Here is a 15,527-nt window from a genome sequence, read left to right on the forward strand (position 1 = left end):
TGGACCAATGAAATGATGACATGTGGCTATTAGATTATTTTTTAAAAATACTCTATTTAAATAATTCAAAAAAAAATTAAGAAAATAGAAAATTGTTTTTTAACTAACCCACCCCCACCCCCATGCTTTTCTTCTCTATCCAACTTTCATTTCCACTCCACTGTGCCTAAGCCCTCAATAAACCATCGAAACAATCCTTCTTCTTTTTCTCCATTGATATCGTTTCCTTTTCCACTGGGCCGCTACGCTTCAACTGTCACCATCAATCTCCATCGAGTCTATATCTTTTTCACCGACGTTGATAATACACCATTATTTTCCACTTAAGTTAACCCTTCATTCACCTTCCATTCTAATAGTATTAAAATATTCCACCCATTGTATTCATTTTCTTTCTACTAGTAATCATTTATAACAATTACAAAAACTTAACGAACTTTTGTCAGAAAAAATAATCAATTTATATTATTTTCATCGAAAACAATGGAACTTCACCAAAATATTTGAGACTTTAATTAGATTTACATAAAAAAAAAAAAAGGAAGGAAGGAAGGAAAAAGAAGAGGAAGAATTGGAGGTGGTGGGGGTGGGGTATTTGTAAAAAGATGATGAAATAGTTTTGCAGGGACCGGAGAAGAAGACATTCTTCCTTCTTTCTCTCTTTTAAATTTATTATTATTATTATTATTATTTATTAATTTAAGTATAAAAGTTGAAAAAAATAAAAAATAATATTATTTTAATTGCTTCACGCGTTAAAAAAGGAGTGTAAAATATATTTTCTTTGCCATATTAATATTTTGTGTCTAATAAAAATCATTTTTAAACATATAAAATACTTAATAGGTACTAAACTAGATTGAAATATCTAACTAAAATATGAAAATAATTTTAAGGAGCCACGGATGATTTAAGCCTTATAATAATAATTTCTTTAGCGCGGAACAGACAATAAGTTCTGTTTTCGATTGCAAAGGGCAAGGCGATGGGCCCCACCACACCTCGTTATAAGTCATGCCTCCCGCTCCCCCGTCCCTTTCCCCAAAAAGAGAATCAAAATGACTTTTTATTTTTATTTTTAGAAATATTTTTATTTTATTTTAAAACTAATAATTAATTATAAAAATTCAAGTTCAATATTAAATTTGAAAAATTACTCTAAACTTGTTTGGGTGGAAATATTTATTTTACAACCGCAACTTGGCTAAAGTGGGGATATAAATATTCTTCATCCAAGCTTATTTATTTATTTATTTAAAGCAAAATTAAAGAACGTAAACGACTTTCATCCAACTTATTTATTTCAAATTACAAAAATACTTCAAATATGGATATTTTTTTTCTTTACGAAAAGCATAATCAAATATAACTCCATTGAATTAAAAAAAAACTTAATAACTCAATTAATTAACTAGATGAATTTTGATTTTCTATTCTTATCTAACATTTTTTTATGCATTTATGCTTTTACTGAGCCGAGGGGCTCCAGGAAACAGCCGTCCTACCTTGGTAGGAGTAAGGTCTGCGTACATTCTATCCTCCCCAGACCCCATGTTGTGAGATTTCACTGGGTTGTTGTTGTTGTTGTAATAGTTTCTTTACTCATTTCTCCTCGCCACCACCACAAATTTTAATGAAAAGAAAATTTGTAATGTCAACGACAATAACAATATACTCAAAGAATTTCATAAGCTATTTTGAAAAGATTCTTAGCTCGGATGTAACAATTTCAAATACCAAGATAAAAATATAACGAGTCACAAGAAAATAACAAAATAATGCAATGATCGAAATACAATACAAATATAGAGTATTGAAAGTAATAATAATAAAAAAATCGTAATGTCAAACTAAATAAAAAATACTTGGAATTTCATTTTTCAAAATAAAATTTCTCAAATCCAATCGAATCGGGTCGGCGTTGTTCTTTCAATCCCCAACTTTTCTCTCTTCAATTTAGCAGAGTTTCCTATTAATGGCTGCTGAATCACTACTTCAAACACAGCCTATAACTGAATCAGCTCCATCGACTCCGACCAATTTCTCTTCCTCCGATTCCGATTCCGGTGATGACTTCTTCGCTCCGACTTCCTGGCGTTCCGACGACTTACTGCCTTCCCAGAAGAAGAAGAAATTCCGCCGATCTAGAACTGCTCCTGCAATGGTTTCCATGAACGATCTCTTTGAATTACATCCTAATGAATCTGACAACTTTGAGTCTACTTCTCTCGTCAGACAGGCTGCTTTTCTGCTCGTTATTTACCTCTCTCTAGGTGTAGTCGTATATTCCTTCAACCGTGACTACTTCTCTGGAATTGAAACCCACCCCGTTGTTGACGCCCTTTACTTTTGCATCGTCACCATGTGTACCATTGGTTACGGCGATATTGCTCCAACTACTCCTTTCACCAAACTCTTTGCTTGTATATTTGTGCTTGTGGGTTTTGGGTTTATTGACATTTTGCTGAGTGGGGTTGTCAATTACGTACTTGACTTGCAGGAGAACTTGATATTGAACGGTACTCGATTACAAGGGCAACGACAATTAGCTAGCCACGACCATAGGCGTAGCGGATTTTCCGCCTGTACGGATTGCATCGTCGATGTAGCCAAGGGCAGAATGAGAATCAGATTGAAGGTGGGTTTAGCTCTGGGAGTTGTGCTTTGGTGTATTGGGTTGGGATCACTGGTGTTGTATTTCCAGGAGAATTTGGATTGGGTCGATTCGGTTTACTTGTCGGTAATGTCTGTTACCACTGTTGGATATGGTGACAGGGCTTTCAAAACTCTGCCTGGAAGGTTGTTTGCTTCAATTTGGCTTTTATTTTCGACTCTTGCGGTGGCGCGAGCTTTCTTGTATTTGGCAGAAGCCAGGATTGACAAGAGGCACAGGAGAATTACCAACTGGGTGTTGCAGCGTGAAATCACCATTGACGATCTGCTTGCTGCTGATATTAACAATAATGGTTTCATAAGGTAAATCTCCTATTTCTTTCAATACTAAAATTCACAAAGCAATATTTAGTGCACGTATAATATGAAGTTGAAGTCTCGTAATGCATGCCATTTTGTTTTTTTTAATCAGAGAAAGTATGAAAACGCTTTTAAACTTGACGCAAATTATTAGTTTCATTCTCAAATTATTGATAGACTTAAAAGATACTTCTAACAAAAGTATAATATACTATCACAAAGCTATTCTAAAAAAAACATTGTACAACATTTATTGATTGAATTTTAGTTCAATAAAAAAGTAAAATTGAATATGAATTGTAATATACTACTGTTTAATATAACATTGTGATAGTGTATAACATACTAACTCCATTCCAAAATAATTGAATAGTTGGAATATGTCATATATCTTAAGAGAGAAAAAATAAAGACATAAATTAGTCATGTTTTTTCATTTTTGTTCTTTTCAAACTCCATGCTAACTCTCAATACTCATTTAATTCATTCTTGGAACTCAATCTTGGAAATTTAAAGAATTACTAAAGAGACAGACGGAAATGAGATAGTTTTGTGTAAATAGATAATATTTACTTAAGAAACATGTGACGGAAATGATATCAATAATAAATTTTATTTACATATGAAATAAATGTTTGGTAGATATAAAGTGACGTTTTTTTAATAAAATATAAATTTGTGGGACAATTTTTGTACTTGGAAAATGTGAAATCATGATATGAAATTTTCAAATCAAGTTTTTTTCCGGAGAATTTAAGATTTCATCTCCTGATTTCAAATCGCATGTCCAAACGACTTTCCTATATCTTATTACACTATAAATGCTGTCATAATTTGGTTCCCTTTGAGTTCATTAACTCATTATTGATATTTTGTCTTCCTTGTGTAAGATATAGGTGGGATTGATTTAGACTTACAAAATCAAATCACGAGATAAAATAGGATGTTCACTAGTATCTTATTACACTACAAATGCTGTCATAAATTTGATCCCCTTTGAGTTCATTAACTCATTATTGATATTTTGTCTTCCTTGTGTAAGATATAGGTGAGATTGATTTAGACTTTCATATTCTATTAGTATTGTAGAAAGGAACATTAAAATAGACATTGAGAAGTTACTTTCATAGAAAAAAGAAGCTTCCTTTAATAGCCAAAATTCTTAGTAATAAATTTGAATTGGAATATTTGGAAAATATAAAAAGACATAATTTGAATAAAGGCTTATCTTTTGCAATACCACACAGGAAATCAGAATATGTGATCTACAAGCTCAAGGAGATGGGAAAGATCAGTGAGAAAGATGTAATGCAGATATGCAATCAGTTCAACAAGCTTGACAAAAACAACTCTGGGAAGATAACATTACGCAGCCTCCTGCAGAGTCATGTATAGCTGAAATTCTTTGGCCACCATGTAGTTAACCTGCTAATTTTCAAGAAAAGGGTTAGTATCTCATGTGTATGTCACGCGTATCACTGAATATACAGTGACATACAAGTGTTATATTGTGTATAGGGAATATGTTCTTGTATATAATGTATGTCAAGTGTTTGTGCCCAATGTGTACGTTTACATTGGTATAAGCTTACATGGAGAAAAGAAGTTGTGGAAGCCACTCTGGTGAAGAAGAAAACTCCAATGAAAAAAAAGGATTAGTTGATAGAGTCCTCATCAAGTCTGCTCTCGTCTTTCGAATTAAATTTCTGATTTCTTTGGTTCAGACACTGAAGGATCATCTAACACTAGACTACCATTAGAGTTTGTGTGATAGAGAAAATAAGAAGAAAGAAAAAGAATCAATTTGTAGCCAATAAAATTCGCGTCGAGAAAATAATAATCAAGAACGGAAAATATCGCAACAATCGTAGTATTTGATTTTTGAATATCAGTGTTACAATCTCTATGTATCCTCTGATTTGTCTTTTCAAATATAAATTCCAGGGCTCTTGAGCTTGATCTTGAATTTAGTTGAACTTGATGGATTTGATCTTGATTTGTTACTTCAATTCAAGGGCTTTTGGGCTTGATCTTGAATCGTTGATTTGATGATCTTGAACTTCACTTGTTCTTGAACTTGATGATCTTGATCTTTACTTGTTCTTGAACTTGATGATCTTGATCTGTACTTGTTCTTGAACTTGATGATTTTGATCTTCACTTATTCTTGAATTCTCTTAAACTTGTAGCTTGTAGAGAAATCTGCGACTTTTGATCCACGTGCTCTCTTTGGCTTTTTGTTAGAATTTTGGTGTCCTTTATGAATAATGAAGATCCCTATTTATAGTTGTGGAATAGAGGAGTTGTGATAAGAACAAGATTTTCTCCGGCCAATTAGATTTAAGCGACATGGCAAATGAGCTTTAGCGAAGTGGACTTGTCATCTTGACACATGGCATGATCCTATTGGCTTATTTGTTTGACTTGACACGACACGTCACTTGACACGTGGTGCCAAAATGGACCTCTTGGATGATAGATATTGGGTTTTGCAAAGTGGGCTCACCATTTGTAGCCCAAATTAATGGACTAGCCCAATAAAATTGGATTTTAATTAAATTCATATTTATTGAATTTAAATAATTGATCCAATTATATTAATCCATAATATTTATTTGGACTAATATCTTGAATTTAATATAATCTAAATTACACAAATATCTAAAAAATAAATAAATTGTGTTGTTGGAGGTTGTATATATTTTGTAAAGATTTTATTGTTATATTTGAAAGTGGAATAGTACTGTTAGTTTTAGTAAATGTGGATTTATTTGGTTGGTCTCAGTGTAAGTTCCCTTGTATATTTCAGCACTTAAACAAGCTCTTACTATTTTATTTTTTTCTTTCTCCTAGCTATTCAATCTTTCTTCATTTGAATTATGTAGGAACTTTGATATTTATGAGATAAAATTAAGGAGACACTCCACTTTTGAACATAATCAATGCCTCTTAACGGACAGTCTCATAATTTTTAAGGTGATTCGTACACTATTTCAACTCATAAATAATGGAAATTTTCTGTATACGATTTTGCAAGAAATACTTTATGAGACATCTTTTTTTTTTTTTTAGTTTGTGTCAAAAAGAATATTATTTTACTATAATTATAAATATTTTTTTTATCTTTAATAAAATGAATTAATTTGACTTCATATAAATTTAGATAAAGAAAGTAGTAGTTGTTAGGCCACAAAAGGCTTTGGAAAGGCAGATGAATTATTATTTTTCTTTTTAATATCGTATCAAGTCAAATAAATTCAAAACTTTTAACTATAAGCTATCCGTAGTTGTTAGGCCACAAAAGGCGTTAGAATGAGGCGGGTCACATAAATGGTTCACATTCAGTCCACCTCCAGCTCATCTGCGGTAGAACTACAAGTAATTCTTAAGCTTTTTTGAGCTGATTTTAGCGTCTCAGGTATCATTTTAGGTTAATTGTGCAACTTTTCTACTTTAATTTTCTTTTCTGCTTGTTTACATGGGTTTAAGATTCTGTTTTTAATTTGATGAGCGCTTGCTTTTCTTCTGTAACGTGTGTCTTCCTATTTAATTATTAGATCTACAACCAATTTCTGTGTTTCAATTCCAACTGCTGCTTCTTGTGTTTTGTGATGATGGTTTTCTCACTTGAATGAATTCCATAACAAATCAAAAATTAATTAAGCAGAGGAACTGTATGTATTAATTAACCAGCAAATTTGATTGGTTCATCATTTTTTCAGGCACAATTTTAGATACTTGAGATGCTGATGGATGAGGCAAAAGTCTTGCTAGGCTTTCCCAATAATTCTTGTCCCAATGCTTCTCAGGTTTTATGTGTTTCTCTATCTATTATTTATACATAAAAAGGTGTGTCGCATGCTTGTTTCTTAGGATACTATCCCTTCCAACTCCTCCGGATTTTTCAACTACACACCTAAACTTTGTGGGGGAGATAGATGATGGAGAAGAGTGGGCAGTGTTAGGTGGTCTTGAATCTGTCCTCGGTGGCTAGAAGAAGTATTTGGTATGGTGGTTTTCTATCGTGTTTGTATGAAATGGGATTGAAAGAAGGTGGTTCATGGTGAAGAACAAGTGTTGAAGGATGGTGGATATAGGTGCTGGCGTTTTCGTCAGAGTGAAGAGAGAGCAGGACTGGGTTCTGGTTGTAGGAAATATTTTACGTTGAGGGGAACGTAATGGTAGGAGAAGAAGAAAATGAAAATTAATTTGTGCTCCAACTTGAACACATATCCCTTTTGCACACCCTCCTCCATTTATGAAACTAATGATAGTAGTATCACACTGCAAACAAATGTAGGTCAAAGCTGCTTATAAAAGGAAGGTATGGGAGACTCATCCTGATTGCTTTCCACTTCATCTCAAACCTAATGCAGAACTCAAATTTAAGATGGTGAGCTTTCCACTTTGTAGGCACAACAATTCCCCACCACTGTTGTTCTCTTCTCCCTTGGAAACAATTGCTTTATCAAAATACAATATTTTGCCAAGTGTTTATTTTCGTCATATCTTCTTATGATACCTGCTGCTCCTTTTCTCTGAAACTTCATTTTCATCAATTTTGGAGCATCATAAAACAATGGTTTGCTAGGGACTTACTAATATTACTTTGTAGTGTATGTGAAGTGGCTCGATCAACATTTTCTCCATTATAAACTTTCCTTAATCAGTCGGTTATGCCAAACCAAGGTAGTCTTTTGGGACCTTTTGAGTAGAGCAAAGAAATGATTTTTGTCGTGAGAACCAGTATCTTTATTGATCCTTTTGGTAACTTTCATGTTGTACTACACTCAATCTGGGAATGTGAGCAAAAGGGTAATTCTTTATCTTTCAAGTTTCACCTGTTTGTCTTCTACCTGATGAAGGTTCAATTTATGTGCGTCATTTCTTTTCTATGAGCTTTTATTTGATTGATCATTGCTGCTGAAGTTTAAAATGCGTGTGTGGGTGCAGATTTCAGAAGCATACACTTGCCTTCTTTCTGGTAATTCTCATGTCTTAGCACATCTGCAACATGTGACAAGCTAAGAAGATTCATTTACTTGCTTGAAACCTTTACTGATGAAATGCCAAATTAATATGATTTTCAACTAAATAAAGAACCTCCTTGCTCTTTCTGCTTACAATATTGTTTCCTTTCTCCACTCATCTTGTCCCTTTTAAAAAGTTCTCTTGTGTATAATTCTTTCATTATATACCTGTGGGAACTACTCTTAGATCTTCCTTATATTCCTTTGATGCTAATAGTTCTAGGATGGAAAACACTAGTTAAATACAGTGTGATGTGCATTAAATTGTTTAGAGCCCTATTGGCGTACATTTTATTTGTCCAATTGCATTCTGTTCTATTTAGCTGGGTCCATTTTCTCATTTTGAATGTAAATTACAGGTGCAAGACAAGAAGGTGAACATGTAGGTAAGCTACTGTAGATTATCTCTTTATCGCGTCCATATGCGTGTAACAATGGGATTAACCCCTCATCTAATTAGAATGACCTACGATGTTTTGTTATCAGTTGGATATTCGCGTGTAGTAAGAAGTGGAGTTCCTAGAGGAGGAGGAGGAGGAGGGAGGAGAAACCATGCACTGATTGGGCTTCCCTTTCTTTTTATTATTTTGGGAACTGCAGCATTGGGAGGAGCAAATGTTGCCAGGTATATATGTTGATTCTTAATTCTTACTTACTCGATGAAAAGTTTAATGTGAGATGATGATCTGAATAGATATTGTTTTATACCTTTCCTCATCAGGGCCTACAGAAAACAGAGGGCAGATTATCCTTCTCATAATCCTTTTCTCCCTTGATTGTTCATAAAACATCTCTGTATAGATTTTGGTATGTATGACGTTAGTCCTGCAACTGATCCAATAAGCACATTTTAATTTTCAAGTTGTTCATTATGTAAATTAGACGAATAGTTTAGGTCATGGAAGTCCACTTTTGACTCCATTGAAGCAATAATCCTTTAATCGATGTTGTAATATTTTCTCGCGCACAACTGTTGCACATTTGATAATTGAACTGAGCTATCCCCGCTTCTTGAAAACCTTCTTGTCTGAATCACATTTCACATAATCTGGAATAATAGTTATACCATAAAATAAGACACGTGGAAATATAGGAAAAGCTTAAGCTACCCTTTCTCCCTTTATAATTCATTTCCATTTTCAGAGTATCATGGAATTGTTATCTATGGTCTTACAATTTCTAATAAGTACTTCCTAGAAAATCAATAGCACCTGTTTGAAGTTTCGGATTGATCTTTTCTTGACTGGACTTTTGTTCTACCTCAACAATTCATCCACAGTACATCATCAAATTCACCCCTCAACTTATCTCCTACTACTACGTCCCCTTCTATGTCCAAAGTAGTTAAAAGGATAGCCGATGGGTGCCACGATGGAGTTCCATTCTCATATGCGTTACACGTCAGTCGTCTCAACCCACTCCCATCCAACTTCACCAAATATAAGTCACCGTACGGTTGGTATTGGTTTGGCAGTGACACTGGTTCTGCTGTTACTCCACCCAAGTTGCCCGTGAACAGAAGCCACTCAGAGTCCTTACTAAAGCATACGTGGTTTAATCTCTCCTTATCCACTTCATCAGATCCCTTCGGCCCTGCCACATGGATCCTCCGAAGACCTGTGCCGTTTGGATGAATGATGTAAATGCTGAAGCAAGTGACGTTATCCGGATTGTGTCTGTTGGAAGAAAATGCAATCAGATTTCCGTCAGGTGACCAGCTTGGCATTGTATCAATCCATGGCCCCTCTGTTAGCTGATGAATTCCTCCACCCTCCAGCTCTCCCTTAACAGCATCTATAATATACAGATTTTTATGCCCTGAACGGCCTGAACGAAATACAATGTGCTTTCCATCGGGCGAGCAGGAAGGGAAAGCATTATTGCCAGTCTCCTCTTTTGTGAGAACTTCTATTTCTACTGGAATTTCCCCGCAATCATCTTTAGTTAGATTTAATGAATTGAACGAAACTCGAGCAATTTGAACAGTTGCTTTTACAGAGTCGAATACAGGTCCGACTGACGTAAAAATCACGTTGGGTTCAGCTGGAGACCACGAGTTGCAGAAAGCCGTACGGCCTTTGAACAATGTCCATTTCTTAGAACCATCCGATTTAACGATTTTGAGGCCTGAATTAGCATTGAAATCATGATTGAATGCAATAAAGTCACCTGAGGGAGAGAAGGAAGGAAATGATCCATTAAGCCTTAGCATTCTCAGTCCTTTTTCCGGAGAAATTACCGGGTCCAAGGAAGGAATTGTTGCGTCTCCTGATGATGATTCGCTTCGGAATCGGTGATAGCTGAGAAACGTAGACTTAGGAGAGAAGAATGGATTGTAATGGTGAGTGGTAGGGTTAAGCAACTCGGTCACCGAGTAGAACTTGTGGGACTCCACGTCAAAAATCTCAATGTGGCGATAGCTCTTCCCCGGTCTTCTGGTAGCAATAGCAATCATTGATTTGGAGCTGTGTGAGGCTGCTGGAGTAAAGCAGTGCACACCAGGAGGAGTGACTCGAACCGCATCAGCACGCAAATTGAAGGAATCCTCGGGTAAATCAACTCTAAAAATGCTCCACCAACCATCATCAGCTTGCCGATGAAAATAGATGGTTGAATCACCAGACCAAGCTGGCCAGCCACCGTGTTGACACACGACTGTCCGCTTATCGGGGTCGAATTCAGGGAAAACAACAATATCAGTAGTCAGATCACGGAATTCATCAGTAGGCCAACGACGGTCTCGGTAGGATGCAACCGCAATCAGGTGTCCAGATTGTGAAATAGCTGGACTGTAATCAACGCAGCCGTACGGAGTCAATCGGATGATCTTACTACCATCGTCAATATTGGTAGAATAAATAGAGGACGAGCTGGTGAAAACATGTTTGGGTTGTTGATGAGCAGAAATATAGTATAGGCGTTTATTTCGAATAAATGGACGGTCGAGAAATAAGCTATCAATGGAAGCATGAAGTTGTTCGATCTTTACTTGGGAGGAGGAGTGACGTTTCAAGTAAATGCGAGGAGCACCTGATCTCTCAGAGACGAAGACGAGTGTTTGGTCTTCGCCGACGAACTGACCGTTATAATTAACGGAGGTACCGTCTGTGAGGCGGTGCTCTATCGGAGGAGTGAGGAATGAAAATGGAGATTTGATGGAGAAGATATCGAAGCCGTAGTTGGTTCTGCCAACGGTAGAGAAGATAATAGAACCATGTGGTGATGAGTGTGAATCCATAATGCTACTATTCTTGATGTGCTGTGCAGCACGGAAATGGCAATTATTATAATAGAGAAATCTGAGCTGCAAATGGAAACGGCGACGGAACGTAGGTAGGTGAGGAGTCTTCACGTTAGGCATGACGAAGTGAACACGTCACATAGAAGTGCCTTATCCCCAAAAGGAAGAAGACACCTCTCAAGTGTATGTGGCTCCACCACTCTCCACAATCGCTTTTAGTAAAATTTGTTGGACACTTGTTCACGTATAATAATTCTAGTCTTATCTACTCTTCTAGTTTTAACACTACACTAATGGGGTCCTCATTCTCATTGACAGTAATAAGTGGAATAAGATGCAGATATTAGAGCTTCTACACTTGACTAGAAAAGACTGGACCACAATATATCAAAGGGAGGCAACAAAATCACGTCGTTTTAGACTATATGCTTATTTCTTCAACTTCGTGTCAAGTTAAAATTAAATAAATAAATTAAAACAGAGAGTTGTTTAGCTTTTCTCTCTTGTTTTGTTTTGTTTTGCATTTTGTGATTCTTTAATTTCGACGTACAAAAGTTTAAGGTTTCCGAAGAAAAAATCAATGCATGTGATCACATTTATCAACAAATTAGCCAGGTTCTCGATCGAAGTAGATGCCGGTCGTTGTTTCTATCTTATTTAGGCTTTTGCGTACGTAGCGGAAGCAATGAAAGATCTGTTCTGTAATTCTTTTCTGATTGAACACATTTTGTTGCGTGTCAATTTGTTCTGTTTTGCTTAAAACGTATTCAAAAAAAGGGTAGTTAGCTTGTTTTACAAGCAAAACACTGAAAATGAGCAATTCTCATTTTGGGCAATCTCATGGCATGCAAAAGAGGCACCATTTGCGTTGGAGTTTATTTGGTAATACGTGTAACTGAGAAAAACAATTACAATTTCAATTATACATACAACAACAACTACCTTGAATTCAGCTTCTTCATTATAGTCTGCCTCAACTATGCTTCTTCTCCATTGCAGTCTCGGCGCCACTGCCATAAGATGGAGGATACATTAGCAAAACAAAGACGCATTTGTGGGGGGCATGTTTGCCTATCCCATGAAGTCTGAACCAGTGTTATATCCACATAGAGTGAAGGGAACTCATTTGAACATCTTCCATCGAAAAATAACAGTGTATAAAAAATATAGTGCATATAAGTAAAATAATTATGTTTCGATACATATATGTTAAATAGTGAACACCACTGGTCTAAACCACGTGTAACCGTGTTGTCCTATATTTACTCCTATTTAACTAAGAACTTCATTCTTGAAGATTTAGAGATTGAACATGACATTTTCTTTAAACGACAGGAAGCTCTGTAATTACGACCTAAGAAATGCCTGTGGAAACAATCTCGAGAATATTCGGTCTTGTGCTTTGATAAGCAGCCTGAATAGTCCGTAACAGGGGATGTGGACCAGAGCCAAGACAAGATACCTGAAACCAACTTCCCGTTTTAGGATATTCAAATCGTAAAAGAGTAGAGAAGATGAATATAGAAGGTATATATGTTGTTACCACAACGGTGCCCATGGAGTGTCAAGTACCAAGAAAGGATACGGCCACCTGCACAACAGGGCAATTCTATAAACCATAGACGATATACATGTCTTTTACACATGAAACGCGTGCATGATGGGTGTATCTATTTACCAAGATAAGCAGCATAGGTGTAGACTCCACTGGAAAACAACATAAGAACAGCTCCACAGTATAAAATATGTGAAACCAAACCAAGTGAATTGCTGAAACAAAAAACAGCAATCTCCTATTAGACGTACATAATTTAACTACTTAGAGCAAGCATCGTAAGGGACTCCGAAAAACTTGATGGAATCAGGTATGGGAGAAATTGTTGCACTTACAAGATTGCTCAGGACTGAATCAAGAAGAAGAAATATAGCATTTACAGAGTGCATTAATCCAATTAGCTGCCATTCCAACAAAAGTTAACAATTAGAGTAACTGTTGAGTAAATAAATTGCAATTTCAACAATTAGAATAAAACTAGTAGAATTTCATTTGCTTTCACTTTGTAAAGTTACATATCGAGTTAAGAAAGAAATGGCTTCTTATTCCACCATCACGGCCTCTCCCTCTCTTCACTATTTAAGAGCAATAATCACAAGTTTTTTCTGTAAGAGGGAGATGCAACTTGTTTCCTAACAATAGTGTCAATTCTTAGCCGGTTAGGAGGTTAGATTGCAATTAGCTAGTAAACTATGCTCAATGTTCTAAGATGAGAAACAAATATGTTCCTTAAGGATGTTGGGTAACAAAAGCATTGTGGTCATCCAAACTTTCTCATGCAAATGCCATTTTCGTAGCTGAATCCACATGTCCTTATCGTGTTTCCCTACCCTCTTTCTGACCTCCCCCGAGTGACATGAGGTCTTCATTAAGTAGAAAGGACTATCGACACACACTTTTTGGTACATAATCCAGACTATCCTAGAAGAAACATGGGAAGTAACTTTGAGTCGCGCAAACTGTTATAGTGAACTTTTGACATGGAAAGATGCATATATATCCTTTCGAAATACTTGAACTAAAAGATTTTCCTTGTATGTGGTGAGAGGAAAAGCAACATTCTACAGCGAGAGCTAAACACAACACATATAGTGCAGCATTTCAAATGAAGATGAACTCACCAGGGTGAGCTTAAAATTTTCACCCGTCATAAATGGGAGCAATAGACACCAAAAAACAATATCTGTCAGCATAACAGCACCTGCACAAATCTGTGGGGAAAAAAACAATAAACTTGAGTAAAAGTTCTAAAAGAATATTTGGATCATCGTGCGACTTGCTGAACAAGTTTCCTCCACTTCTCATAGCTAACCTGATAAATAATTTGCATCGAATTTTCCCAAAATCCAAGCTGTTGCTCAGAGCTATTCTCTTCAACAGCTGTTTTAAGAAATTTATCCCTTTCCCCGCGATGGGAAAGGGGATTCGTTGTATACATCCAGCATCCCCGGGCCGATATAAAAGTTCCCAGCTGCAACCACATATTATTTATCAGTTTTGAACTATTAAAGGGAAATCAAATCAGCTGCAAAAAAAGGGAGGGATTATTACAGCAAAATAGATCCCAACCAAAGCAAATGTCCACCTGGAAAACAATTTAGAACATCAGATCAGTTGAGTAAATTCTACTGAATTTCGAACAAATTAAGTAGAGAAGGAAGTACTGTGTGTAGAAGAGGAAGACGAAGAATCCTAAGTTTGCAACGGTTTGGTAAAGCATAAAGACCATAGCAATAAAGGCTGAAGCTCTGAAGCATAGAAGCCAAATAGGATGTAGATTTCTCCAACAGGGGATCCACAGATCGGTCGACTTGATAATAAGTTCATTTGCGTTTCTTCGCCTATTGATGATGAGCTTCAATGCAGTTGTGGTTGGTATGATGAAGATTAGAGCACACACAAAGACTTGCCATTGAAGCCAGTAGTCTAAACCCAAAGCCGACATCTCTGTTTCTCTCCTTGTTTTTGATGATGGAAAATACAACAGTAGCAGATATAGCTACTAAAATTAAGAAGATGGAGTTACCATTTCACTTTCCAGGCATCTTGTCTTCAATAAACAGCGTACGACAACCGATAAGTAAAGATTGGTTGGTAGTTGCCATTTTTGAACTTTTAACTTTTTTTTTTTTTACTACCTTCAATTTTCATTAAGAGTGTTAAATAGTAGTGGAGTCAAAATTTTAATTAAAAAATTTAAATTTTAAAAAAATAAACATACAAACTAATTAAAAGAAGTTCGATATCTAATATATATATATAACACATTTTAATCATATATAAATAATAGAATTTTCTGTCTGAAGAGATTTCGGATGAACCCTTAATCTCAAGGTGGCTTCGCCACAGGACTGTCAAAGTAAAAGTAAAAAATAACACATAGCCTCAAGCAATTTTTGCAACCCCTTAACCACTATACTAAATTTTTAACTTATTTTAAAAGGTGTCGAACATTTTTATATATATATATTAAATCAAATTTTGACTTATATATATATAAGTAATTTTCCGATGAAGGAGTGTCAAGGATAGCTCCGCCCTTGCCTCGGTTCATTTTTACTTATCTATTTTGAATTTTTCTTTTCCAAAGAATAATTGATATGAATATTTTAGTATATTACACATATTAATATTCTTATCATTTGATGTTTAGTATTAAATCTTAAAAAATAATTTAAAAATAAATAAATAATATTAAGAGTAAAATATAACAATTTTTTTAAATTAT

At 35.4% G+C, this 15,527-nt stretch overlaps 4 protein-coding genes across 5 annotated transcripts; 2 read left to right on the plus strand and 2 right to left on the minus strand.

Annotated features, from left to right (window-relative positions):
• The first annotated feature begins 1,877 nt into the window (after positions 1-1,877).
• Positions 1,878-4,536, plus strand: LOC129901749 (two-pore potassium channel 5). Its single transcript, XM_055977008.1, has 2 exons — positions 1,878-2,976; positions 4,221-4,536. The coding sequence occupies exons 1-2, from the start codon at positions 1,976-1,978 to the stop codon at positions 4,366-4,368; spliced, it is 1,149 nt and encodes a 382-aa protein (XP_055832983.1). The 5' UTR covers positions 1,878-1,975; the 3' UTR covers positions 4,369-4,536.
• A 2,159-nt stretch (positions 4,537-6,695) lies between these two features.
• On the plus strand, positions 6,696-12,352 carry LOC129901752 (uncharacterized). 2 transcript variants are annotated; one of them, XM_055977012.1, is made up of 6 exons: positions 6,696-6,782; positions 7,274-7,366; positions 7,927-7,957; positions 8,363-8,389; positions 8,490-8,628; positions 12,244-12,352. In XM_055977012.1, exons 1-6 carry the CDS (start codon positions 6,717-6,719, stop codon positions 12,278-12,280), a joined length of 393 nt encoding a protein of 130 aa, XP_055832987.1. In that variant the 5' UTR covers positions 6,696-6,716; the 3' UTR covers positions 12,281-12,352. The 2 variants fall into 2 exon arrangements, with proteins under 2 accessions (XP_055832987.1, XP_055832986.1); XM_055977011.1 differs by lacking the exon at positions 12,244-12,352 and adding an exon at positions 8,725-8,996.
• On the minus strand, positions 9,092-11,364 carry LOC129901748 (uncharacterized). The gene has a single exon (XM_055977006.1). It carries the CDS (start codon positions 11,362-11,364, stop codon positions 9,265-9,267), a length of 2,100 nt encoding a protein of 699 aa, XP_055832981.1. The 3' UTR covers positions 9,092-9,264.
• LOC129901751 (uncharacterized) lies at positions 12,049-14,885 on the minus strand. The gene is made up of 9 exons (XM_055977010.1): positions 14,464-14,885; positions 14,351-14,384; positions 14,112-14,270; positions 13,921-14,010; positions 13,135-13,200; positions 12,923-13,014; positions 12,788-12,835; positions 12,599-12,706; positions 12,049-12,254 (listed from the first exon to the last, which is right to left on the minus strand). Exons 1-9 carry the CDS (start codon positions 14,742-14,744, stop codon positions 12,218-12,220), a joined length of 915 nt encoding a protein of 304 aa, XP_055832985.1. The 5' UTR covers positions 14,745-14,885; the 3' UTR covers positions 12,049-12,217.
• Positions 14,886-15,527: the final 642 nt, after the last annotated feature.

This window comes from Solanum dulcamara, chromosome 8, assembly GCF_947179165.1.
Source record: "Solanum dulcamara chromosome 8, daSolDulc1.2, whole genome shotgun sequence".
In the NCBI taxonomy this organism is placed as follows: Eukaryota; Viridiplantae; Streptophyta; class Magnoliopsida; order Solanales; family Solanaceae; genus Solanum; species Solanum dulcamara.

Bases quoted from the DNA above. Each gene is read 5' to 3' on its own strand.
- LOC129901749 (XM_055977008.1), top strand. From the start codon at position 1,976: ATGGCTGCTGAATCACTACTTCAAACACAGCCTATAACTGAATCAGCT. The intron at 2,977-4,220 runs GTAAATCTCCTA...AATACCACACAG, and splicing joins AACAATAATGGTTTCATAAG to GAAATCAGAATATGTGATCT.
- LOC129901752 (XM_055977011.1), top strand. From the start codon at position 6,717: ATGCTGATGGATGAGGCAAAAGTCTTGCTAGGCTTTCCCAATAATTCT. The intron at 6,783-7,273 runs GTTTTATGTGTT...AAACAAATGTAG, and splicing joins CTTGTCCCAATGCTTCTCAG to GTCAAAGCTGCTTATAAAAG. The intron at 8,390-8,489 runs GTAAGCTACTGT...TTTTGTTATCAG, and splicing joins ACAAGAAGGTGAACATGTAG to TTGGATATTCGCGTGTAGTA.
- LOC129901748 (XM_055977006.1), bottom strand. From the start codon at position 11,364: ATGCCTAACGTGAAGACTCCTCACCTACCTACGTTCCGTCGCCGTTTC.
- LOC129901751 (XM_055977010.1), bottom strand. From the start codon at position 14,744: ATGTCGGCTTTGGGTTTAGACTACTGGCTTCAATGGCAAGTCTTTGTG. The intron at 12,836-12,922 runs GTAAATAGATAC...CCTGTTGTGCAG, and splicing joins CACCTATGCTGCTTATCTTG to GTGGCCGTATCCTTTCTTGG. The intron at 12,255-12,598 runs GTCGTAATTACA...ATCTTATGGCAG, and splicing joins TTTCCACAGGCATTTCTTAG to TGGCGCCGAGACTGCAATGG.